General features: G+C 42.6%; 1 protein-coding gene across 1 annotated transcript; it reads left to right on the forward strand.

The window, feature by feature from the left end:
- Nucleotides 1-1,291: 1,291 nt before the first annotated feature.
- Nucleotides 1,292-3,172, forward strand: LOC143671816 (endogenous retrovirus group K member 10 Gag polyprotein-like). Its single transcript, XM_077146963.1, has one exon. The coding sequence runs from the start codon at nucleotides 1,292-1,294 to the stop codon at nucleotides 3,170-3,172; it is 1,881 nt and encodes a 626-aa protein (XP_077003078.1).
- Nucleotides 3,173-25,029: the final 21,857 nt, after the last annotated feature.

Below are 25,029 nucleotides of genomic sequence, written 5' to 3' on the forward strand. Positions count from 1 at the left end.
GGGAGGCAGGTTGCAGATACATGAATGTGCAGAGGTAGGGCATATGTTGCAGGTGTTGTGGGACAGCATTGTGCCTGCATATGCTGGGGGTGCATGTGGCCCAGATGTGCAGGTCAGCACCTGGTCAGAGCTGGGGTATGTGGCAGGGGTGCACGTGTTTGTGTGCAGTTTTGGGAGGTCTGGACATTTATATACACATGCACAGAGCTCAAGAGTGGCAGGGAGGCATTGTGTGCTTGTATGGACTGGGTTTGGGTGTGGCATGAAGATGAGTGCCTGCAGCCGGAATACACAGGGACTGCCCCCAAGGGCAGGGAGGGGTAGGTGAATGTCCGGGGGCTGGCCATGGGTGTGTGGGTCTTAGGATGGGTGGGGTAGACTTTGTGCTTGTGTGGGAGAGGTGGATCAGGCTGGGACAGGCGTGTGCACATGCATGGGGTGGGGGTGTGGGGTGGGGAATGCAGGAAGTTATTTGGAATGTGGGGACTTGGAGCTTGGTGATGTGGGTGGGTGTTGGTGCTCAGGCGTGTGGGATGTGGGAAGAGTCACTGGTCGTGGTGCAGGGCAATGTGCATAAATGTAGCATTTTTCTAGTTTGCAGGCTGCTGGAATGTGGAGAGCCGCCACCCGGGTCAGGCCTAGTGGACGCGCTGCAGCCTGCTCTAGAGCTCCCCCCGCCCATCGAGTGAGCCAAGATGGCGCCCACATCCTGCTTCCGCGTATGACACACACGCCCACCAACCCGATCTACCAATCACCCTCTTAGACGCGGCAACAACCTATTGGGCTTGAATTATGTATATAAGGTATTACCCGGACGAGGCGGGGAGACGACCCACAAGGAGCCGTGCCTGACGGCCGCACAGAGGTCGCTCCCCCGCGGGATGTATTCACCCGGTCGGGGAAAGTTATAGATAATGCAAGCTTAGACCCAGTAAAGATTTGTGCTTACAACTGCTGCGTATTCTGGACTCGTTTTCTACCGCCAGGACCGGTTTGTCTGCGTCTCTTTCTCTCTCCCCCTTTTCTTGTCGTACCCTCCGCCGGCCGGGGGCCCGACGTTGAGCGAGGAGACACGGACAAGTGGTGGCCCGTACGGGGAACCTCCCTTTGCATCCGCGAGCTGATGAGGACGTGCCTCCGGAGTCTGTGGTTGTCTTTCCGCGCCTGATCATCGCGGAGAGGTAAGTACTTTTTCTTTACGTGGAAACTAAGGGCCGCGGGTTTTCAGGCAGCCCCGGTGACTCGGGAGAGCTCCCCGAGTGGTTAAGAGACAGCGCCGACTGCAATCATGGGGCAGTCCGAAAGCTCACCCCTGTTAGCTCCGCTAATGACCCTCTTGAAACAGCGGGGCCTCTCAATTAAGAAAAGTTCTCTCCTAAGGTTCCTTGATGATGTTACAGTTTTTGCCCCCTGGTTCGCCCAGACTGGGAGCCTTAGTTTGCCCTCCTGGATAAAGCTTGGCCACGACATAGACCGAGCGCGCCGGACGGGCCTATGTCTGGACCCAATCCTAGTTCCCGTTTGGGAAACTGTTCGCGCTTGTCTTGAGGCAGAGGCTGCCACGGGCCTCGGCCCGTCCCTCGTCCTGCAGCAGGCACGGGGCGCGCTTCGGGAAACTCAATCAGTTTCGTCTGCGGATGGCTCCTGTAAAGGGGAGCCGCCAATCCGTAAACGGCCAGAGTCCAGCGATAGTTCAGACACCTCTGACTCTGAGTCGGATGATGATCAGTATGAGGGTGTAGACGAACCTCCGCTGATCGATTGGGAGAAGTCCCCTGCCTCACCCACGCAGCCCTCTGCCCCGCCAATGAGTACGCGGCAGTTTTCGGCGAGTGGTCACGGCGATCCCGCCAAAAAACCTCACCGAGGGCTCCCCCTGGTGGCCGAATCAGGCTGCACTGGCCCGCCCTTGCACAGCCCAGAGTTCCCTGGAAGCTGGGTAGGGGAGGGGCAGCCACAGCTGTATCCCCCACCTGCGTACGCAGGCCCTCAGGACTCCATCTCATTAAGCAGTGGTAAAAGGCATTTCTGGAAATGGACCCCTTCATTTACCTTTAGACCTTTCGGAGTTCTAGGCGGATACCAGCCGCTTAAATCAGAACCAGACTCAGAAATGTATCCGGTTATTATCAATCCCCAAGGTGGTAATCAGCATGAATCCTATGATTATAAAGTTCTGAGGGAATTGAGGCAAGCCGTCCATCAATATGGCCCCAATGCTCCTTTTACGTTAAATTTAGTTGAAAATCTTGCCACCCTAAACCACACGCCCGCAGATATATACCAGCTAGCCCGTGCTTGTTTGCCACCGGGTCGGTATATAGACTGGAAGGCCTGGTTTGAAGAGCTAGCTGAAGAGCAAGCCGCGAAAAACGCCGCGGTTAGACGTGGCGCCTGGAATGCGGACATGCTCCTAGGGAAAGGGCCCCACTCCCAAAATCAAACAGGGTTCCCTATAGAAGTCTATGGGCAGATCTTCCGCTGCTTCATAGGCGCCTGGAAGAAATTAACGAGCCAGGGAGAAGCTCAAGCATCTCTCAGTAACATACACCAGGGCCCCACTGAACCATTTGTCGAGTTCGTAGCTAGGATGCAAAACACAGCAGAAAGGATTTTCACCGACCCAGGGATAGCAGAAACTGTAGTCAAACAAATGATATTTGAACAATGCAACAAAGACTGCAAGGTAATCCTAGTGCAGAACAAGGGTAAAAGCCTAACCGATTGGGTTCGTTTATGCAGGGACGCTGGCAGCCCACTAACTAGTACAACTCTAGCTGCCATGCTGGCTAGCTCACTGCGAGTAAATGCAGAACAAGCTAAGAACGCAGGAGCGAGGCAGAAAGGATGTTTCCAATGTGGAAAACCAGGACACATTAAAAGAAATTGTCCTAATATGAGCCAGCTAACCCACACTCAACAGGTGGCCAAGCTCTGTGGCCGTTGCCGTAAGGGACCCCATCGCGCGGAGGACTGTAGATCAGCCTTCGATGCAAACGGCAAGCGCCTCTCTGGCCGCCCGGAGCAGGCGCCAAAAAACGGGCAGAGGGGGTCCGCCTTTCCGGTGGACCCCCTTGCTGGCAATACAATGATGCAACACCAGTCCAAGTCCGTGCCTCCCATGAGTCAGCAGGACTGGACCTCTGTGCCACCTCCACACTCATACTGACCCCATCTGAAGGAGTTCGGTTGGTAGAAACCTCCTTTAAAGGACCTCTGCCACCAGGCACTGTGGGGCTCCTGTTAGGAAGAGCGTCCACAACCCTGAAAGGATTGGCAGTTGTGCCAGGTGTTATCAACCCTAACTCCACAAATACTGTCCAGATCATGGTTCAATCTATGCGAGGCACCCTGGTTATTGAAGAGGGTGATAAAATAGCACAACTTTTACTCCTTCCTAGCTTACACGCGCTCCTTCCGAGCAAAAACAGGAGGAAAACGGAAAAGGAACAAAAATCTACCGAGGGGATTTTTGAAGGCCTTCATATGTCTTTAGAGCACCGACCCATGCTGACTATTAAAGTGCAAGGCAGGCCCCTTTTGGGCCTGCTAGATACCGGGGCTGATAGGTCAATCATAAGACAGCAAGAATGGCCCTCTGCCTGGCCAACGTGCAGGGCAGAAGAAACCCTTAACGGCATAGGTCAAGTCTCGACACCCATGTTGAGCGCAACTGCCCTTCATTGGGCTGATGATGAAGGACACCAAGGCAGTTTCCAACCATATGTATTACCCCTGCCCGTATCCTTATGGGGGAGAGACGTCCTTACCCAAATGGACGTCACCTTAACTAGTAACTGCTCCCCAACCTCAAAACATCTGTTGAAAGGGATGGGATACGTCCCTGGCAAGGGTTTAGGAGCCTCACTACAAGGGCGCACAGTGCCTGTACAAACTGTGTCCAACCCCGACAAACGAGGTCTGGGTTTTTCCTAGGGGCCACTGAGGGGAATTTCCCACTCACGCCTATACGATTGCGGTGGAAAACCGAAACTCCAGTTTGGGTGCCTCAGTGGCCCCTACCAAAGGAAAAACTCTCAGCACTACACCATCTCGTCACAGAGCAATTAGAAAAAGGTCACATTATCCCTTCCACATCACCTTGGAACACCCCTGTGTTTGTTATAAAGAAGAAATCGGGCAAATGGAGATTGTTACAAGATTTGAGAGCCATCAACAACTGCATAGAGTCCTTAGGGCCTGTTCAAATGGGGTTGCCCCTCCTTTCAGCCCTGCCAAAACACTGGCCCATTTTTATACTAGATCTCAAAGACTGTTTCTTTTCCATTCCCCTTCACCCCGAAGACACTAAAAGGTTTGCCTTTACCGTGCCCTCTATTAACCAAGAGGAGCCCTGTCTACGTTTCGAGTGGACAGTTTTACCTCAAGGCATGATTAATAGCCCCACTATGTGCCAGCTGTACGTTACCACAACGCTGGCTAGCACTCGACAGCAGTTCCCACAAGTAAAAATTATCCATTATATGGACGACATTCTACTAGCCTATAAAGACATGGAACTTCTTAAAACAGCTCTCTCACACCTAGTCCTGACGCTTAAAAAGGCATGCCTAGAATTAGCCCCGGAGAAGATTCAAATAGCAGAAGTCAGCACATTCCTGGGAGCAAAGATTATGCCTAGTCAAGTCTCCCCCCAAAAAATGACCCTCAGACTAGATGGCATACGCACCCTCAATGATCTACAGAAACTTGTGGGAGACATCAATTGGGTTCGTCCGTATCTAAAAATACCCAACGCGAGCCTGATGCCTCTATTCGATTTACTAAAAGGAAATCCAGACATAAATTCATCCCGGTGCCTCTCTCCGGAGGCGAGACAAGCACTCGGTCAGGTAGAACAAGCGCTCAGTAGCACTGCTTTAACAAGAATAGACCCCCAAAAACCTCTTGAAGCTTGTCTGCTGCCAACCATACTACAGCCCACAGCAGTGTTATGGCAACAAGGGCCATTACTTTGGATCCATCCTGGAATCTCCCCAAAGAAAAGTTTAGAGCATTACCCTACGGCACTCGCAGATTTAGCATTGGAAGCAATCAAAAGGGCTGTGCAGCATTTTGGCCAACAACCTAAAGATCTCAGGGTACCTTACACCGTCCAACAACTTGAGGTGCTTACTGGGTGCATAGATCAATGGGCCATTCTTCGATGTACCTTCCAAGGAAATATTAACAACCAGTTCCCAAAAGATCCCCTCTTACAATTTATCACCCGGCACCCGGTAATTTTTCCCAAAGTAACCTCGCCCAAGCCCCTGGTAGGTGCAATCACCGTGTATACGGATGGTTCAAGCACTGGTGCAGGAGCATACTGGGTAGAAGGGCGTACCCCAAAAACAGTACTCTTTCAGCCACAGAGGCCTCAATGGGTTGAATTACAAGTCGTCATCGCAATCCTAAAAGAGTTTGACGACCCCCTGAATATTATATCCGACTCCAATTATGTCGTGAATTCTGTGGCGGTCTTAGAAACGGTAGGCATGATAAAATATTCCTCCCCAGTAAGACCGTTCTTTATCGAGCTTCAGGAAACTATACATGCCCGACAGTGTCCCTTTTACATAACCCACATTAGAGCTCATACAGGCTTGCCAGGCCCTATGGCACAGGGAAATAACATAGTAGATATGGCCACGCGACAGCCACACATTTTCCCAGCGCTGACACCCCATCAGCAAGCTCAAGAGTTTCACACTAAGTTTCACATCAATGCAGGCACTCTAGCCAAGCGATTCAACATACCGCGCGCAGCTGCTAGAGATATAGTCAGAGCCTGCCAAAATTGCACAGAGTCAAGAGTGCTTCCTTCAATCGGAGTCAACCCTAGAGGCCTCATTCCGGGAGACATCTGGCAAATGGATGTCACTCACCATTCAGAGTATGGTAAGGCCAAATATCTACATGTGTCAATAGACACATGCTCTCAAGTTATGTTTGCCTCCGCTGAAACAGGAGAAAAGGTCCATCAAGTTATTGCTCACTGCCTTGCCGCCTGGGCGGCATGGGGCAAGCCAAAAATATTGAAAACAGATAACGGACCTGCTTATACCAGTAAAACCTTTCAAAAATTTTGTGAAACTATGGAAGTGCAGTTAAAGCATGGTATCCCTTACAATCCCCAAGGGCAAGGTATCATAGAGAGAGCACACAGATCTCTCAAAGAATTGCTTAAAAAACAAAAGGAAGGAATAGGCCACGGCCTATCCCCAAAAGCCCAACTGTCAGTAGCCTTGTTTACATATAATTTCTTAAATGAAAACTCACAAGGAATGACACCTGCCCTCCAGCATACCACTCCAAACCCATCACATAGAGGTTTGGTCCGATGGAAAGATGTCCTGTCAGGACTGTGGCAAGGCCCTGACCCGGTGCTCAGCTGGGCCAGAGGCTCTGTTTGTGTCTTTCCCCAGGAACCAGGACGCCAGCCGGTGTGGATTCCGGAGAGACTGGTGAGAACCGTGACACCGCCCGGGGGCGCCGAGAAACTGCTGCCCGACAAGTCAGCAAGTTTTCGACCTGAACCATCAGGCCCGGTCTCCAGCCCTACTGATGATGGCGACGACCGAAAAGATGACAACAACAGTGCAAGTGACCCTCCGACCGAGTAGAAGAGAAACTAGCTTTAACCCCACTTTTCCCACTACGAGCTTCCTTCTAACTTACCTTTGCCTTCTCAGTACAGTCGCAGCGAGAACGAGGAAACCTTCCTTTGGGGCCTCTGGCACCACCCCCCGACGCTGGCTCCATTTTCCGCTGGGTCTCCCGCCTCTCCTCAACTCTTCACTCGTGCTCCCTCCTTAAGCCTCCATTATCTGCCTTTAACTAACAACATTTCATGTATGTCCTTTAATGAGTCTTTCCCCCTTACCGACGACACGTTGATCCTCTCGTTTGCCAATCGCGCTACGCGTCACCACTATGTTGGCTATGTCACTTGCCCCTGATGCCCCTGGCGACACCCGCACCGTAGCCCTGTCCTCCCCCCCACTGCGTGGCCCGTCACGGCCACTCAAGGCGGGACGCTCGAAAGTAAGGTCTGCCGCAAAGCCCATGACTGTATCCCGGGTATAAGTGGCGGCACCAGAAGTCATAATTTTGGTCGAAAGAGGGTCTCTAGGCAAAGTCGCGGTCCTGGCCAGACTAGACTTAAGCCATTGCACAGAGACACCTACGACACTCTCGACTCTGGTTGCCGCTCTCCTGCCCCCCTCATAACCCGGTTGCGAGGCGAAGCACTGCAGGGAGGGTCACGTGGTTTCCGGTTCACGGGCCCTCCGGTCTCTATATGAGGAGGCATTCTGGTTGGTGCCTAGCAAGCCTAGCCCAGACTCCCCAAAGCACCAAAACATGTAGTGGGCCGTTCCGGCCCACGGGAGCTCACTCATCAATGGAGACACCGGGTCAAAATAAGTAAAAAAGGGGGAGATGTGGAGAGCCGCCACCCGGGTCAGGCCTAGTGGACGCGCTGCAGCCTGCTCTAGAGCTCCCCCCGCCCATTGAGTGAGCCAAGATGGCGCCCACATCCTGCTTCCGCGTATGACACACACGCCCACCAACCCGATCTACCAATCACCCTCTTAGACGCGGCAACAACCTATTGGGCTTGAATTATGTATATAAGGTATTACCCGGACGAGGCGGGGAGACGACCCACAAGGAGCCGTGCCTGACGGCCGCACAGAGGTCGCTCCCCCGCGGGATGTATTCACCCGGTCGGGGAAAGTTATAGATAATGCAAGCTTAGACCCAGTAAAGATTTGTGCTTACAACTGCTGCGTATTCTGGACTCGTTTTCTACCGCCAGGACCGGTTTGTCTGCGTCTCTTTCTCTCTCCCCCTTTTCTTGTCGTACCCTCTGCCGGCCGGGGGCCCGACGTTGAGCGAGGAGACACGGACACTGGAATGTGACATACCAGAAATAGAACAGCTTTCAAGGATGGGGATTTATTAAGTTACAAGTTTACAGTTCTAAGCTGGCAAAAATGTCCCATTTAAAGCAAGTGTATAGAAATGTCCAATCTAAGGCATCCAGGGAAGATATCTTGGTTCAAGAAGGCTGATGACGTTCAGAGTTTCTCTCTCAACTGGAAAGGTACATGGCAAACATGGTGTTGTCTGGTAGCTTTCTCTCCAGGCTTCTTGTTTACTCAAGCTCCTCCAAGGGCATTTTCCGTCTTCATTCTAATAGCCTCTGGATGCATCAGCTCTCATGGTTCTTGTGGATCTCTCATGGCTCTTTCCAAAATGTTTCCTCTTTTAAAGGGTTCCAGTAAACTAATAAAGAACCACCTGGAATGGGTGGAGTCACAGCTCCCTTTAATCAAAGGTTAATACCCACTATTGGGTGTGTCATATCTCTGTGGAGATAATCTAATCAAGCAGTATGGAATAGGGATGAAAAGAAACAGCTGTCTCCACAAGATAGATCAGGATTAAAACATGGATTTTCTAGGGTACATAATCCTTTCAAACCAGCACAAACATGTTCGAGGAATATGGCTTGGCTTCCTTCCTTGTCTCTGTCTCCCCATGAGTGCACTCCTGAGGGTTCCATCTTCCATTTGGAAAGGAAATACCTGGAGGGTCTCTAATTCTCTGAATCGCAATTCTTCAGCTTTTTGCCACCAGGGCCTCTCTATGTGGTACATAAGATTCTCCCAGGTCACTTATACACTGGAATCACTGTCCCAGTTGCTTTCCCATCTCTTTTCTAGCTTTTCCTTGGACCAGTGGTGAATTCAACCTATCATTTTCTGCTATCATACCAGAAATCCCCTTGAACCATATCCCTAGTGTACCCTTTTATATGATGGAGTGCTGTCAGGCACACTCAACTTTATGGCTTTGTGGGTCAGGCAACACCCAGCTCAAGATAGGTAACTCAAGTCTCATGGAAACTTGGTGGTCCATGGTTAAGTATTCAGTCTCTACTAAGGCCCAGTAGCAGGCTGAAAGAGGTTACCTCAAAGGAGAGAAGTTATTTGTAGTGGATGATGGGGTTTTACTACAAAATCTTAAGGGTCTGTGTTATGATTCTCGTATAGGGACCTGCCAAAGGCTCCAGACATCATCTCTATTTGCCACTGACATTTCTAACACCATTGGATCTGCTTGATCATATGACCTAAGTGGCAGAGCAGTTTGCACAGCAACCTGGACATGTCACACAGCTTCCTCTTGGTCTGGTCCCAATTCACAACTATTGGCTTTTCTGGTCACTTGGTAAATGGACCAGAATATTACACCCAAATACAGAATATGTTGTCTCCAAAATCCAAGGAAATACTGTGCCTCTTTTTCATCCATAGGAATGGCCAGTTACAACAATTTATCTTTCACCTTAGAAGGGATATCTCAACCTACTCCACACCACTGGAAACCTTGAAATTTTACTGAGGTGGAAGTCCCATGTATTTTTGTTGGATTTATCTCCCATGATCTGATATGCAAATGCCTTTCCTGTAAATCTAGAGTAGTTGTCTTCTTGCTCTCTAGGTCTAATCAACATAACATCATCAATGAAATTTACCAGTGTGGTATCTTCTGGAAGGGAGAAATGACTGTGCACAAGATTATGATATAGGGACAATATACCCCTGATGCTGCATGGTGAAGGTATACTGCTGGCCTTGACAGCTGAGTGCAAACTGTTTTGGGTGTCCTTACTGACAGCTATTGAGAAAAAAGAATTTGCCGTAACAATAGCTGCATACCAGGTACCAGGTGATGTGTTGATTTTTTCAAACAATGATACCACATCTGGAATAGCAGCTCAATTGGGGTCACCTCCTGGTTAAATTTATCATAATCCACCATCCTCCAAGACCCATCTGTTTCCTGCACAGACCAAATAGGAGAGCTCAATGGGGATGTGATGGGAATCACTACCCCTGCATCCTTCAAGTCCTTAAGAATGACACTAATTTTTGCACTCCATCCAGAAATACAGTTATGCTTATGATGCACTATTTTGCTAGGTAGTGGCAGTTCTCATGGCTTCCACTTGGCATTTTCCACCATAATTTCCCTCACTCCACCAGTCAGAGAACCAGTATGGGGATTCTGCCAGTTACTGAGTAGGTTGATTCAAATTATGCATTCTAGAATTCTGCAAATGACCACAGAATGGGTCCAGGGGCCCAGAGGACACACTGTGAGACAGACTTGAGATAAAACCCCATTGATCACCTGACTTCTATAAATTCCTAACCTGACTGGTGGACCAGAGAGGAATTTTGAGTTTCCTATAATTAATGTCACTTTTGAACCAGTGTTTAATAACGCCCAAAATATATGTTTGTTTCCTTTTCCTAAGTGTACAGTCACCCTGGTAAAAGGCCATAGTTCTCCTTGGGGAAACACAGGAAGTGTAAGATGGTCCTTCCCCATGATACATGGCCCTCCCTTCATTCAAGGAACTTTGGGTCTGTAAACTGTCTCTAGTTTGGAAATTGATTAAGGGGCCACAACTCCTGTTTTTGTAATTCTAGTTAGACTTCTGTTCGTGTGACCTAGAGTTCTCCTACTTATACTGCTTAAACAAGAATTTAGTAGACTCCCCATCTATTTTACTGCTCGGTACCCAATAATCTACTAGCTAAACCCAAAAGTTTCTGTAAGTCAGGTTGTTTTGACTGCTGCTTTGAGTTTGCTGTCCATTATGGTGACCATGCTCACCTTGTCTATGGTGATTAACTGTCACCACATGGCTTCTGCCAACCTGGAATCTGATCCTCCTGATTCTGTTTAAGGATTCCAGCTCAGTGATAGCAGTTCCTATAGTAATATCTAACCTGCATTGTAAGGAGACTACAGAGCTCTTCAGGGATGATGGACCTAGTCTCATGAATTTATTTCTCAAGATTCTGGTGAAAGATGTGTCCTTTGCACATTCCTGAGGTGTGAGACCAAGTCTTCCATGATAAATCCACACTAATATTCCAATCTATCTAAGCCTCAGGACCCCCTCTTCTACATTATACCAGGCAGTTCTGACATTTCAGCCTTAGGTAATGTCAGCCACCTTTTGTTCCATGTCTCAGCCAGCAATCCAAACTGTTAATGCCCTTTCTAACTCCTTGAGCCACAACATTGAATGCAGAATCTCTGCTTAGTGGGCCTATATCAATAAATTCAATTTGATCCAACTTCATATTCCTTCCACTTTTATCCCACATATTTAATATACATTGCCACACATATTCCCCTGATTTCTGTCTATGTAGACTGGAAAAGTGATGCAGTTATCTTGAAGTATAGCATACATCCTCCTAAGTCATGCTTTGTATCTCATCTTTTGGGTTCTGTTGGGAGTTTAGTCTAGTTATAGGTCAGGAAGATAAGAAGGGCAGTGGTAAAGGATAAGTCAAGTCTACTTAACATTTAGGCCTAAGAGTCACCCCCAAGAGAGCCTCTTTTGTTGCTCAGATGTGGCTTCTCTCTCCAGCCAACATGAGGAGCAGTCTCACCACCCTCCCCCTCTCTGTGTGGGACATGACTCCCAGGGGTGTGGACCTTCCTGGCAACGTGGGACAGAGATCCTGGAATGAGCTGAGACTCAGCATCAAGGGATTGATAAAAAACCTAGAATGAGCAGAGATTTAACATCAAGGGATTGAGATAACCTTCTCGACCAAAAGGGAGAAGAGTGAAATGAAACTAAGTGTCAATGGCTGAGAGATTCCAAACAGAGTCAAGAGGTTATCCTTGAGGTTATTCTTATGCATTAAGTAGATATCACCTTGTTGTTCAAGATGTAGTGGAGAGGCTGGAGGGAACTTCCTGAAAATGTAGAGCTGTGTTCCAGTAGCCATGTTTTTTGATGATGATTAAACAATGATATAGCTTTCACAATGTGACTGTGTGATTGTGAAAACCTTGTGTCTGATGCTCCTTTTATCTGTCATATCAACAAAAGAGAAAAACATATGGAATAAAAATAAATAATAGGGGGAACAAATGTTAGAATAAATTTAGTTTGAAATGCTAGTGATAAATGAAAGTGAGGGGTAAGGGGTATGGTATGTATAATCTTTTTTTACTGTTATCATTTTATTTCTTTTTCTGTTGTCTTCTTATTTCTTTTTTTAAATCGATGCAAATGTTCTAAGAGATGATGAATATGCAACTATATGATGATATTAAGAATTACTGATTATATATGTAGAATGGAATGATATGTTAAAGTTTTTGTTTGTTGTTAATTTTTTTAATTGATAAATAAAAAAAGAAGGGTGGTAGTGGTGGGACATGAAAAGAAATCGATTTATCTTTCAAGCCAATTTCCTCAGGGCATTCCATTGCAGTTTCATCTGGTTAAACAGGATTAATCACTCCAGACAGAGGAGTGAGGACTGTTTCCCCAGAGGAGGTGGTTATATGTTTAGCAGGAACTGAAGGTGTTAGGTGGATGTTGGATCAAGAGCGCTGTGGGTAGACAGAAGCCTGGGAAGCTGTTTCCTCAAGGCAGGAATTGGGAATCTTCGGGCAGTCCATTACAGGTCTATCCAGGAAAGTTTCAGTAGATTTCATGGATTCCATCTCCCCATTGCCATCATCATCAAGCCATATGCCTCCATCCCACATTTCAGGATCCAATTCTTTTCCAATCAAAGCTCTTACTTTAGCAGCAGACACAGTACAGTTGAAATTTTAGTTTATGTTGTAAATCTGCTATTTACACAAGAGGCAGCATTATACTTCTTAATTCTACAAATCTCTGTAAAGGTGTCAAAAACACTCTCACCCAGAGCCTTGCCTCATATAAGTATACAATTAGCAGAACCTAATGGTGATATTTTGCATATCTCTTTTGCCAATTCACCCCATGGACATTCAGTGCAATCTTCATTATTAGAAACAGAGTAATTACTGACTGTGTCTAGTCAGAGTAGGAAACTTTATTGTAAAGCCCATTTTTTAAGATTCTGTTTCTCAAGAACCACCCCACTTCTGGTTCCAACCTGTAGTAGTTAGAGTTCTCTAAAGAAGCAGAATCAACAGGAGATATCTGTTAAATATAAGATTTATAAAGTTGCTTCATGCATCTGTGGGAATGGAAGAGTCCAAAATCCATAGGGCAGGCTGTAAAGCTGGCAGCTCTCATGAAGGATCCAGATGAACTTAACAGGAGAGACTCACTCACTGAAGAAGCAATGGAAAAGTCTCTATTCTTTAAAATTCTTCAGCTGATTGGGTTATCTTATTGCTGGGAGGCATGCCTTAGTTGATCACAGATGTAATCAGCCACAGCTGCAATCAACTGACTGATGATTTCATACACCTGTCTTCTGGTTTATCAACCAGGCATGAAATATCCTTGCAGCAATGGTCATGCCAGCGCTTGCTTTACCAGACAACTGGGCATCAACACTTGCCCAAGTTGACACTACCACCTAACCATCACATGTACAATGTGTTTGTTGCCACTAATATGCCCCCAGCAGTAGTTCCATACAGGTTCTGGCTTTTTACTAGCTGCTCTGGAGTATGAACTAAATTCCACACTGCACTATGCTGCCGTCTTACCCCACCTGCTGCAACCATTCTTAGTGTCTGTTATCAAATTACCTATTCTTATTATCAATTGGTTAGAATTGAATAAAAACACTATGGGTTGAGGCTTTGGGGAATAATGTGGAGTAGGGAGCTCCAGGAATCTGTCTTTTTTTTTTTTTTTTTTTTTTACCAAAACAACATTTAAACAGTCAGGAATTATCTGAAACAGTTATTTTGATATTCTGGTAGCTATATGAGCACTATAGAGTATCCAGGGAAGAGCAGAAGGAAGAGGCTGATAAATTATGGTAAAGAACAAGCTGTGGTATGTGAATATGATGGAATATTATGCATCTGTAAGATAGAATTAAGTTATGAAGTATGTAACAACATGGATGGACTTTAAGGACACTATGCTAAATGACATTAGCCAGAAACAAAAGGACAAATCCTGTATTGTCTCACTGATATGAACTGACATCAGTGAATGAATTTGGAAAATTTCAGTTGGTAACAGAGGCCATCAGGAGATAGAATTAGGGTAGATATTAGGTAATTAGAGCTGAAGGGATACAGATTGTGCAACAGGACTGATTGTAAAAACTCAGAAATGGATAGCACAATATTACTTAACTTTAATACAATAATGTTAGAACTCTCGATGAAGCTAATGTGAAAAGGATAGAGGGAGGAGGCCTGGGGGCACAAAGGAAATCAGAAGGAAAGAAATATGATAAAGACTGAGAAGGTACAATCTAAGAATGCCTAGAGTGTATAATGATAGTGACTAAATGTACAAATTTAAAAATGTTTTTGCATGAGGAAGTGTTGTGGGGTGCACCAGAAGAGAGACCACACAAGTCAAAGCAATTTGCAAGCCAATTAGGAGTCTTTATTAGCTGGCCGGGGACTGCCTCAGAAACTCAAGAAAGAGGAATCAGAGATCAGTCCCGAGGAGTTCTCAACGGGGGCTTATAAAGGTAAAAACCACAAGCATATCCACAGAAGCAGGAAAAAGGACATTATCTTTTTGAGCCACATCTTATCTCCAGAAGCAGAGCAATCTTATCTCCAGAAGCAGAGAAATGCCATTTACTCTTGCACAATACATCCCATTCTTTTTGTTTCTTAACAATGATTATTGTTTAATTTTTAACTCTTGGGAACTTCCCACCCTGGATCTTGTGACTCTGGATACCTTCTTCTAGCTAGGGCCTGATTTATTGCCTGATTTATTGCTCCTGACCCCCCACAGAAGAACAAAAGACTATCAATACTGCAGGGGGTTGAAAAAAGATGGTAATTCATAATTTAAAACTTTAACTTAAGTGTGAGACTAAAGCAAAAAATGTTTATTTGTTACAAAATTTATATTTTGACTAGTACAGTTCCTAATATAACTTATGTGGAGAGCTTAATTGAACACCATAGTGCATGGAACCTTGAGTAGGGCATGAGATTTTGTAGGTTTGTTCAGAGTGATGCCCTAATAAATCCCAGAGTGATCTGAACAGTGAATAAAAAAGTATTTGCAAAGTCTCCTTGAGGAAATGGTGAGAAAGGGGGAAAATTTAACTTTCCCAAGTAGAGAATTCTTGATATTCTCACAAGCAGTGGGGACAACCAGAGCCATAGCCTGAGCCCCCAATCTTGGGGTTTGTTAGTATGAAACTTAACTGCACAAAGGATAGGTTAAGCCTACTTAAAATTAGGCCTAAGAGTCACCCCCAAGAGAACCTATTTTGTTGCTCAGATGTGGCCTCTCTCTCTCTCTCAGCCAACACAACAAGCAAACTCACCACTGTCCCCCTCTCTATGTGAGACATGACTCCCAGGGGTGTGGACCTTCCTGGCAATGTGGGATAGAAATTCTAGAATGAGCTGGTACTCAGCATCAAAGAATTGAGAAAACTTTCTCAACAAAAGAGGGAAGAGCAAAATGAGACAAAATAAAGTGTTAATGGCTGAGAGATTCCAAACAGAGTCAAGAGGTTATCCTGGAGGTTATTCTTATGCATTAAGGAGATACCACCTTTTTAGTTAAGGTGTAATGGAGAGGCTGGAGGGAACTGCCTGAAAATGTAGAGCTGTGTTCCAGTAGCCATGTTTCTTGAAGATGATTATATAATGATATAGCTTTCACAATGTGATTGTGTGATTGTGAAAACCATGTATCTGATGCTCCTTTTATCTATCATATTGACAGACAAGTAAAACACATGTATTAAAAATAAAATAATAGGGGGAACAAATGCTAAATTAAATTTAGTAGATTGAAATGTTTGTGATCAATGAAAGGGAGGAGTAAGGAGTATGATATGTATGAATTTTTTTCTGTCTTCTTTTTCTGAATTGATGCAAATATTCTAGGAAATTACAACGATGATGAATATACAGCTATGTGATGTTATTGTGACTTACTGATTATATATATAGGATTGAATGATCATATGGTAAAAATGTTTGTGTTTGCATGTTGGTATGTTTAATAAATAAAATTTAAAAAGAACGGTAAATTGCACTTTCCACAAGGCCACTACATAGGCTACTCTCATGGTAGGCTGTCTTGGTGTCCAGCCCCTGAATAGCCCATGGGTGACAGAGAGGTATATAAAAATGTTCTACTTGAAGACCAGGGGTGAGCATGGCTAATCACTGATCACAGCTTTTGACTGGCAACTTCAGATCATGTGATCCCAACTCTGAGGGCAGCCATTCTTTCAACTAGACCCTTTCAAAGGCAGTAGCCATTGGAATTAAGGATGGTGCATTTCCACAAGGCTGTGGGGAACAGTTAGTTAAAGGGCTGCATTTCCTGGTGGCCCAAGAAGCTCAGCTTTGTTGAGGCATGCAAGAAACTCTTGGTGTCTTTCCTATTCCCTTCCCAGGGCACTTTGGAGCTGGTCTGTACCCCCTTGTATTCCTGCCCGAGCATTGTCTGGGAAAGACTTATTTTGAAAGTCCTCTCCAGCATGCTTCTCCTCTCAGAATTTGCCCTTCAGGCATAAGCAAATTAAGACAATGGAAGAAGGGTAAAAAAGAAACTATAGAAATGGACATTCTAGGGCAAAGGCCTGCCATTTTAAAACACCCCTGAGAGGGAGGCATGTCTTCGGAAACAGAGGGTCAACCAAACTCCTGTAAACAGGGGAATTCAAAATAACAGAAAGGCAAAAGCTCAGGACAAGAGAGTGGCCCAGAAACACAGGGAAAACCTTGCAAAATACATTCAGTTTGGGAAGACTGACATTAAAGAATATCTTTTTCTTATTACCAGCTGGTTACAATATCAAGAAACAGACATCATAGGGAATAAAAGCCAAAGTTAATATTTTAAAATGTTAAAGTGTTCAGTGTACAACTAAAAAGTACAAGACAAAGAAACAGGAAATAATGACCCCACCAAAAGAACTGGATAAAAATACATAAAATACTAACACAAAAGACCAAAATGTGGAGATACCAAACAAAGCCTTTTAATTGTTTTATTTTTAAATGCTAAAGGGCATGAAAGAAACTACAGGGAAATAACTAAAAGATATCAGGAAAATCATAAATGAGCAATATGAGGGCCTTAATAAAGAGATTAGAATTTAAAAAGGAACCAACTAGAAGTACTGAAGTTGAAAGCCACAATAACTGAAATTAAAAATACCAAGAAGGGTTTCAAGACCCTTCAAGAGCATATTGCAGCTGGCAAAACAAAGAATCAATAAACTCAAAGGTAAGGCACTTGAAATAAGTCAGCCCGAGGAACAGAAAGAAAAAGAATTATCAGAAGTGAAAATAACCTAAAACACCTCTGGGCCACCATCTTCTGCAATGATATACACATTACGATATGCAATGTCAGAAGGAGAAGAAAGGGAGAAAGGGGGAGAAGGAATATTCAAAGAAATAGTGGACAGAAAACTTCCCAAACTTACCAAAAAGTATGAACATGCACATCCAAGAAGCCAGAGAACACCAAACAGGACAAACATGAAGAAAAGTATAGCTATGCATATATTGATCACACCATTAAATAAAAGGACAAGTAGTATTCTGAAGACTGCAAGAGAAAAGAAACACATTATATACAAGGGAACCTCAATTAGATTGAGTGTCAATTTCTCATAAGAAACAATAGAGTCAAGAAGGAAGTGGGTTGAAATACTTAAAGTGCTGAAAGAAAAAAAGACAGTCATCGAAGAATTTTATATCTGGTGAGTCTTTCTTTCAAAAATGAAGGAGTGATTAAGACATTCTTAGATAAGCAAAAACTGAGGAAGTTCATCACCACTGCAACTACCCTACAAGCAACGCTAAAGGGAGTTCTTCAGGCTGAAAGGAAACGGTACCAGGCAGTGGTTCAAAGCAGCATAATGCAATAAGGACCTGGATTAGGTAGCCATTATAAGAGCAAATCTTATTACAGTGTAGTATTTGGTATGAAACTCCACTTATTACTTCTTACAGGTCTTAAAATGCAAATGAATAAAAGAGAATGGTATGTTTGAACATACCATGTACAAAGATACAAACAGTAACAAGTGCAAAAAAACAGTGGGAGACAAAGGGGTATAGGAAAAGTACATGTGCATGCTACTGAAGTTAAGTTGATATCCACCCAAATATGATTGTTATATATTTAGGATGTTAAATTTTAACCCCATTGTACCTACAAGAAAAATAGATGAAAAATATATCCAGATAGAAATGACAAGACACCAATGAGGTAGAAGAAGAAACAAAATAAACATAAAAATAATCAACAGAAGTGAGAGACAAAAGGTATAAGACTTACAAAGGTTAAATAGCAAAATGACAGAAGAAAGTCCTGCATCATCACTATTGTCTTTAAATGCAAATGGATTAAACTCTCCATCAAAAGGCAGAGATTGCAAGACAGATAAAAAAAAATGACCCAACTATATGCTGTCAACAAGATACTCAGTCAAAGATACAAGTAGGTTAAGGAAGAAAGCATAGGAAACATATATAACATGCAAATAGTACATAAAAGAGTGCAAGCGTGGCTATACTAACATCAGATAAAATTGAGTTTATGTCAAAAACAGTTATGAAGGAAAAAGATGGTCATTACATTTTAATAAAGGGGACAATTCATTAGGAAGACATAACAGTATGAGTATATATGCACCCAACAGAGAACCCCAAAATGTATGAAACAAATCCTGACAGATTTGAAAGGGGAAATTTGTAGTCCAATACTAATAGTAGCAGGCCTTCATACACCAACTCAATAATGAATATAACATCTATCAGAAGATCAATAAGGAAGTACTGGACATTAATGATACTGTAAAGCAACTAGATCTAACAGAAATATATAGAATACTTTAATCAATAAACATAGAGTACACATTCTGCTCAACTGAACATAGATCATTCTACAGGATAGACCACATAAAGGGTGATGTGCTGGTTTGGAAGCATTATGTACCCTGGAAAAGCCAGGTTTTAATCTTGTTCCATTTTATGGAGTCAGTCATTTATTTTAATCTCTATTCAGCACTGTTCAAACTTGATTAGGTTATCTCCACAGAGATGTGACATCCCCAATTGTTGGTATTAAACTTTGATTAGAATGAGATGTGAATCAATCCATTCCAGGTGGATCTTGATTAGTTTATTGGAATCCTTTAAAAGAGGAAACATTTTGCAGAAAGCTTCAGAGCCACAAGAACCGTGAGAGCCCAAGTAGCCAGAGACCTTTGGAGATGAAGAAGTTAAACGCTTCCAGAAGAGCTTCATGAAACAAGAAGTCTAGAGAGAAGCTAGCAGACACTGCCATGTTAGTCATGTGCCTGTCCAGTTGAGAAAGAAACCCTGAACTCCATCAGCCTTTCTTGAATGAAGGTAATCTCTTTTTGGTGCCTTAATTTGGACATTTCTATAGCCTTGCTTTAATTTGGACATTTTCACAGGCTTAGAACTGTAAGCCTGTAATTTAATAAATTCTCCTTTGTAAAGGCTGTTCCATTTCTGGTATAGCACATTCTGGCAGTTTGTAAACTAGAACATATGCTTTCCAACCACAATGAAATGAAGCTTGAAAGAAGTAAGAGAGTGAGAAAAGGAATAATCACAAATATGGAAATTACATGACATACACTTAAACAAGCAGTGTAAAAAGGAAATCAGAAGTAAAATTAAGGAATACCTTGAGACAAATGCAAAAAAAAAATACAGCATAACAAAACTTTTGGGATGCAGTAAAGACAGTGCTGAGAGGGAAATTTATAGCTGTAAATACCTACATTCAAAAAGAAGACTTCAAATCAGGGTCCTAACCTTGAGACTAAAAGAACTAAAAAAAGAAGTCCAAAATCGAAGGACAGCAAGCAGAAAGAAGGAAATAACAAAGATTAAAGTGGAGATAAAATAAAAGAGACAACCACAAAACAATAGGCAGAATCAACAAAACCAAAAGTTGGTTCTTGGAAAATATAAGTAAAATTGACAAATATTTAGCTAGACTGACAGAGAAAGAAAGAGAGAGGATATAAGTAATGAAAATCAGAAACGAAAAGGGAGGCATTACTGCTGACCCTGATGAATAATAAAGGACTATGAGAGGATACAATGAACAACTGTATATCAATAGATTAGATAGCAAAGATGAACTGGACAAATTCTTAGAAACACACAAACTACCTACAGTGACTCAAGAAGAAATAAAATAATTCAACAAGCAAATTACTAGTAAAGAGATTGAATAAGTAAAAAAAGTCCCAACAAATAAAGCTTCACAGGGGAATTTTACCAAGTGTTCCCAAAAGACTTAACTCTAATTCTGGTTCAATTCTTTCAAAAAAATTGAAGAGGAGAAAGCACCCACTAATTCATACTATTTGGCTAACATCACCTTCATACCAAAGTTAGATAAAGATACTACAAGAAAAGAAAATTACAGAACAATATCTCTTATGAATATATATACAAAAATCCTTAACAAAATACTAGCAAACATAATCCAACACCATGTTAAAATAATCCACTTTCTATCCCCTGATAACCTATGTTCTAAAATTCAATTCTCAGAATTTGCTCACTACAATTAGTTTATATTAGTGTAATCATATAATATTTGTCCCACTGAATAAAAATTCATTGCTGGAATTCTGAAAAGACCCAAGGGTTCATGAAATTTGGTAAACAAGTATTTTTTGTGGTGTTCTTTTTAACTTATAAATAATACGTTTTTTCACAGCTGTCTTTTGTTTTGTGAAAAATAATATATATACCAAAAAGCATTAAATTTCAAAGCACATCATAACAATTAGTTGTACAACAGATTTCAGAGTTTGGTATGGTTACAAATTGGCAATTTTAGGCTGTTTCTTTTAGTTGCTCTAAGATACTGGAGGCTAAAAGAAATATCAATATAATGATTCTGCAATCATACTTATTTGTTAAACCCAAACTTCCCTGTATAACTCCACCATCACCTTTGATTTTTCTCTTATGGGTACATTTTAACTTTTTCTTTATGGGTTCTTTCTAACATTTTCATGTTAGAAGGGGTTGTCAATAACATGGGATAGGGGCATGGAATTAGTTGATGTTCTGGAGAAGCTGACCCATGTGTATTTCAGGACTTATCTGGTCCAGGGACCCATCTGGAGTTTGTAGGTTTCTGTAAAGTTACCCTAGTGCATGGAACCTTTGTAGAATCTTATATATTGATCTAGGTGTCCTTTAGGATTGGATGGAACGGTCCTGGTTGAGGTTTGGCAGGTTATGATGGGTAGCAATGTCTAACTGAAGCTTGCATAAGAGTGACCTCCAGAGTAGTCTCTCAAGTCTATTTGAACTCTCATTCCCTTATTTGTTACACTTTTCCCCCCATTTGGTCAAGATGGCATTGTTGATCTCATGGTGCCAGGGCCAGGCTCATCCTGGAAGTCATCTCCCATGCCACCAAGGGAGACTGTCACCCCTAGATGTCATGTTCCACATGGGGGGAAAGCAATGACTTCACTTGCAGATTTGGGCTTAGAAAGAGAGAGGCCACATCTGAGCAACAAAAAAGGTCCTCCAGAAGTAACTCTTAGGCATACTTATAGGTAGGCTAAGCTTCTCTACTACATACATAAGCTTCACAAGAGCAACCCTCAAGTTCAAGGGCTTGGCCTATTGATTTGAGTGTCCCTAATGTTTGACACAGTATTAGGGGATTCCCCGGTGGTAAAGTTTAACAGTTCCATATTTTTTCTCCCATCCTTCAATGGACTTTGCCAATACTTTTTGATTATCTGCTTAATATATTCAGGGATTTATGTAGGCATTACATTAAGCTTTATGGGATTAAAGGCTGAGGTTTATCAGTGAATATTTTATTTACTGATGGTTGATGTGATTATTTTAAGATTTGCCTTTTTACTATATTTATATTCAAGTCCCATTTATTTATTTATAAATATTTTTATTGATTAATCTCCACATATATACAGTTTATATGTAGTGTAAAATCAGTGGCTCACAATATTATCACCTAGTTGTGTATTCATCACCACAATCATTTTTAGAACATTTGCATCACTCCAGAAAAAGAAGTGAAAAAGAAAAAAGAAAAAAACTCATACATCCCATAGCCCTTACCCCTCCCTCACAATGACCCACAATATTTCAATCTATCCAGTTTTTTTTACCCGTTATCCCCATTATTTATTTATTTCTATCCATTTTTTTTACTCAATTGTATATACACTGGATAAAAGGAGAATCAGATGCAAGGTTTTCACAATCATACAGTCACAGTGTAAAACTTATGTCATTATACAATCATCTTCAAGAATCAAAGCTACTGGAACAAAGCTCAATGGTTGCAGGTACTTCCCTCTAGCCACTCCAATGCACCATAAACTAAAAAGAGATATCTATGTAATGCATAAGAATAACTTCTAGGATAATATCTTCACTCTGTTTGAAAATTTTCAGGAACTGAAACTTTATTTTGTCTGCTTTTTTTCTTCCTCCTTTTGGGCAAGAGGATTTTCTCTATTCCATGATGCTGGGTCCTGGCAAATCCTAGAAGCTCTGTTCCATGTTGCCAGGGAGATTTATATCCCTGGGAGTAATGTCCTACATAGGGCAGAGGGGAGTGCGTTCCCTGCCGAGTTGGCTTAGAGAGAGGCCACATTTGAGAAACAAAAGAGGTTCTCTAGGGTAACCCTTAGGCATAATTTTTTTTCAATCTATGAAATTTATTTTAACATTTGTTCCCCCTATTATTTATTTTTAATCTACATGTTTTACTAGTCTGTCCAAAAGCAAATAAAAGGAGCAACAGACACAAGGTTTTCACAATCACACAGTCACATTGTGAAAGCTGTATCATTTTATAATCATCTTCAAGAAACATGGCTACTGGAACACAGCTCTACATTTTCAGGCAGTTCCCTCCAGCCTCTCCATTATACCTTAACTAAAAAGGTGATATCTATATAATGTGTAAGAATAACTCCAAGATAACCTCTTGACTCTGTTTTGAATCTCTCAGCCACTGATACTTTATTTTGTCTCATTTTGCTCTTCCCCCTTTTGGTCGAGAAGGTTTTCTCAGTCCTTTGATGCTGAGTCTCAGCTCATTCTAGGATTTTGGTCTCACATTGCCAGGAAGGCCCACACCCCTGGGAGTCATGTCCCACATAGAGAGGGGGATGGTGGTGAGTTTGTTGTGTTGGCTGAGAGAGGCCACATCTGAGCAACAAAAGAGGCTCTCTTGGGGGTGACTCTTAGGCCTAATTTTAAGTAGGCTTAGCCTATCCTTTGTGGGGTTAAGTTCCACATGAACAAACCCCAAGATTGGGGGCTCAGCCTATTGTTTGGGTTGTCCCCACTGCTTGTGAGAATATCAAGAATTCTCCACTTGGGGAAGTTGAATTTTCCCCCTTTCTCACCATTCCCCCAAAGGACCTTTGCAAATACTTCTTTATTCACTGTTCAAATCACTCTGAGATTTATTGGGGCATCACTCTGGACAAATCTACAAAATCTCATGCCCTACCCAAGGTTCCATGTGCTTATAGTGTCCAATTAAGCTGTCCACATAAATTATATTAGGAACCACAATAGTCAAAATATAAATTTTGTATCAAATAAACATTTTTTGCTTTAGTCTCACACATAAGTTAAAGTTTTAAATTATGAATTACCATCTATTTTCAACACCCTGCAGTATTGACATTCCTTTGTTCTTCCTCATGCAAAAACATTTTTAAATTTGTACATTTAGTCACTATCATTATACACTCTAGGCATTCCTAGATTATACCATCTCAGTCTTTATCATCTGTCTTTCGTTCTGATTTCCTTTGTGCCCCCAGGCCTCCTTCCTCTATCATTCTCACATTCAGCTTCGTTCAGTCTTCTAACATTATTGTATTACAGTTAGGTAATATTGTCCTATCCATTTCTAAATTTTTACAATCAGTCTTGTTTCACAATCTGTGTCTCCTCAGTTCTAATTACCTAATATCCACCCTACTTCTGTCTCTTGTTTGTCTCTGTTTTCAACTGAAATCCTCTAAGTTCATTCGTTAATGTTAGTTCATATCAGTGAGACCCTGCAGTATTTGTCCTTTTGTTTCTGGCTAATCTCACTCAGCATAATGTCCTTAAGTTACATCCATGTTGTTATATACTTCATAACTTTATTCTATCTTGTAGCTGCATAATATTCCATCATATGTATATACATCACAGCTTGTTTAGCCACTCATCTGTTGATAGACATTTTGGCTGTTTCCATCTTTTTGCGATTGTAAATAATGCTGCTCTAAGCATTGGTGTGCAAATGTCCGTTTGTGTCCTTGCCCTCATGTCCTCTGAGTAGACACCTAGTAATTGTATTGCCAGGTCATATGGCAATTCTATACTTAGCTTCCTGAGGACCCACCAAACTGCCTTCCACAGCAGTTGTACCATTTGACATTCCCACCAACAGTGGATAAGGGTGCCTCTTTCTCCACATCCTCTCCAGCACTTGTCACTTTCTGTTTTATTGATAATGGCCATTCTGGTGGGTGTGAGATGATATCTCATTGTGGTTTTGATTTGCATTTCCCTATTAGCCAGGAAAATTGAGTATCTTTTCATGTGCCTTTTGGCCATTTATATTTCCTCTTCTGAGAATTATCTGTTCAGGTCTTTTGCCCATTTTGTAACTGGGTTGTCTGTCTTTCTGTTGATGAGTTGAACAATCTCTTTATACATTCTTGATACTAGACCTTTAGCTGATATATCAGTTCCAAATATTGTCTTCCATTGTGTAGGCTGTCTTTTTACTTTCTTGACAAAGTTCTTTGATGCACAGAAGTGCTTAATTTTGAGAAGTTCCCATTTCTTTCTTTCTTCAATGCTTATGCTTTGGGTGTAAGGTCTAGGAAACCATCTTAGGCATAATTTTAAGTAGGCTTAGCTTCCCCTTTGCAGAAATAAGATTCATAGGGGTGAACCCCAAGATCAAGGGCTCAGCTTATGGATTTGGTTGTCTCCACTGCT

This window comes from Tamandua tetradactyla, chromosome X (assembly GCF_023851605.1).
Source record: "Tamandua tetradactyla isolate mTamTet1 chromosome X, mTamTet1.pri, whole genome shotgun sequence".
NCBI classification, from domain to species: domain Eukaryota; kingdom Metazoa; phylum Chordata; class Mammalia; order Pilosa; family Myrmecophagidae; genus Tamandua; species Tamandua tetradactyla.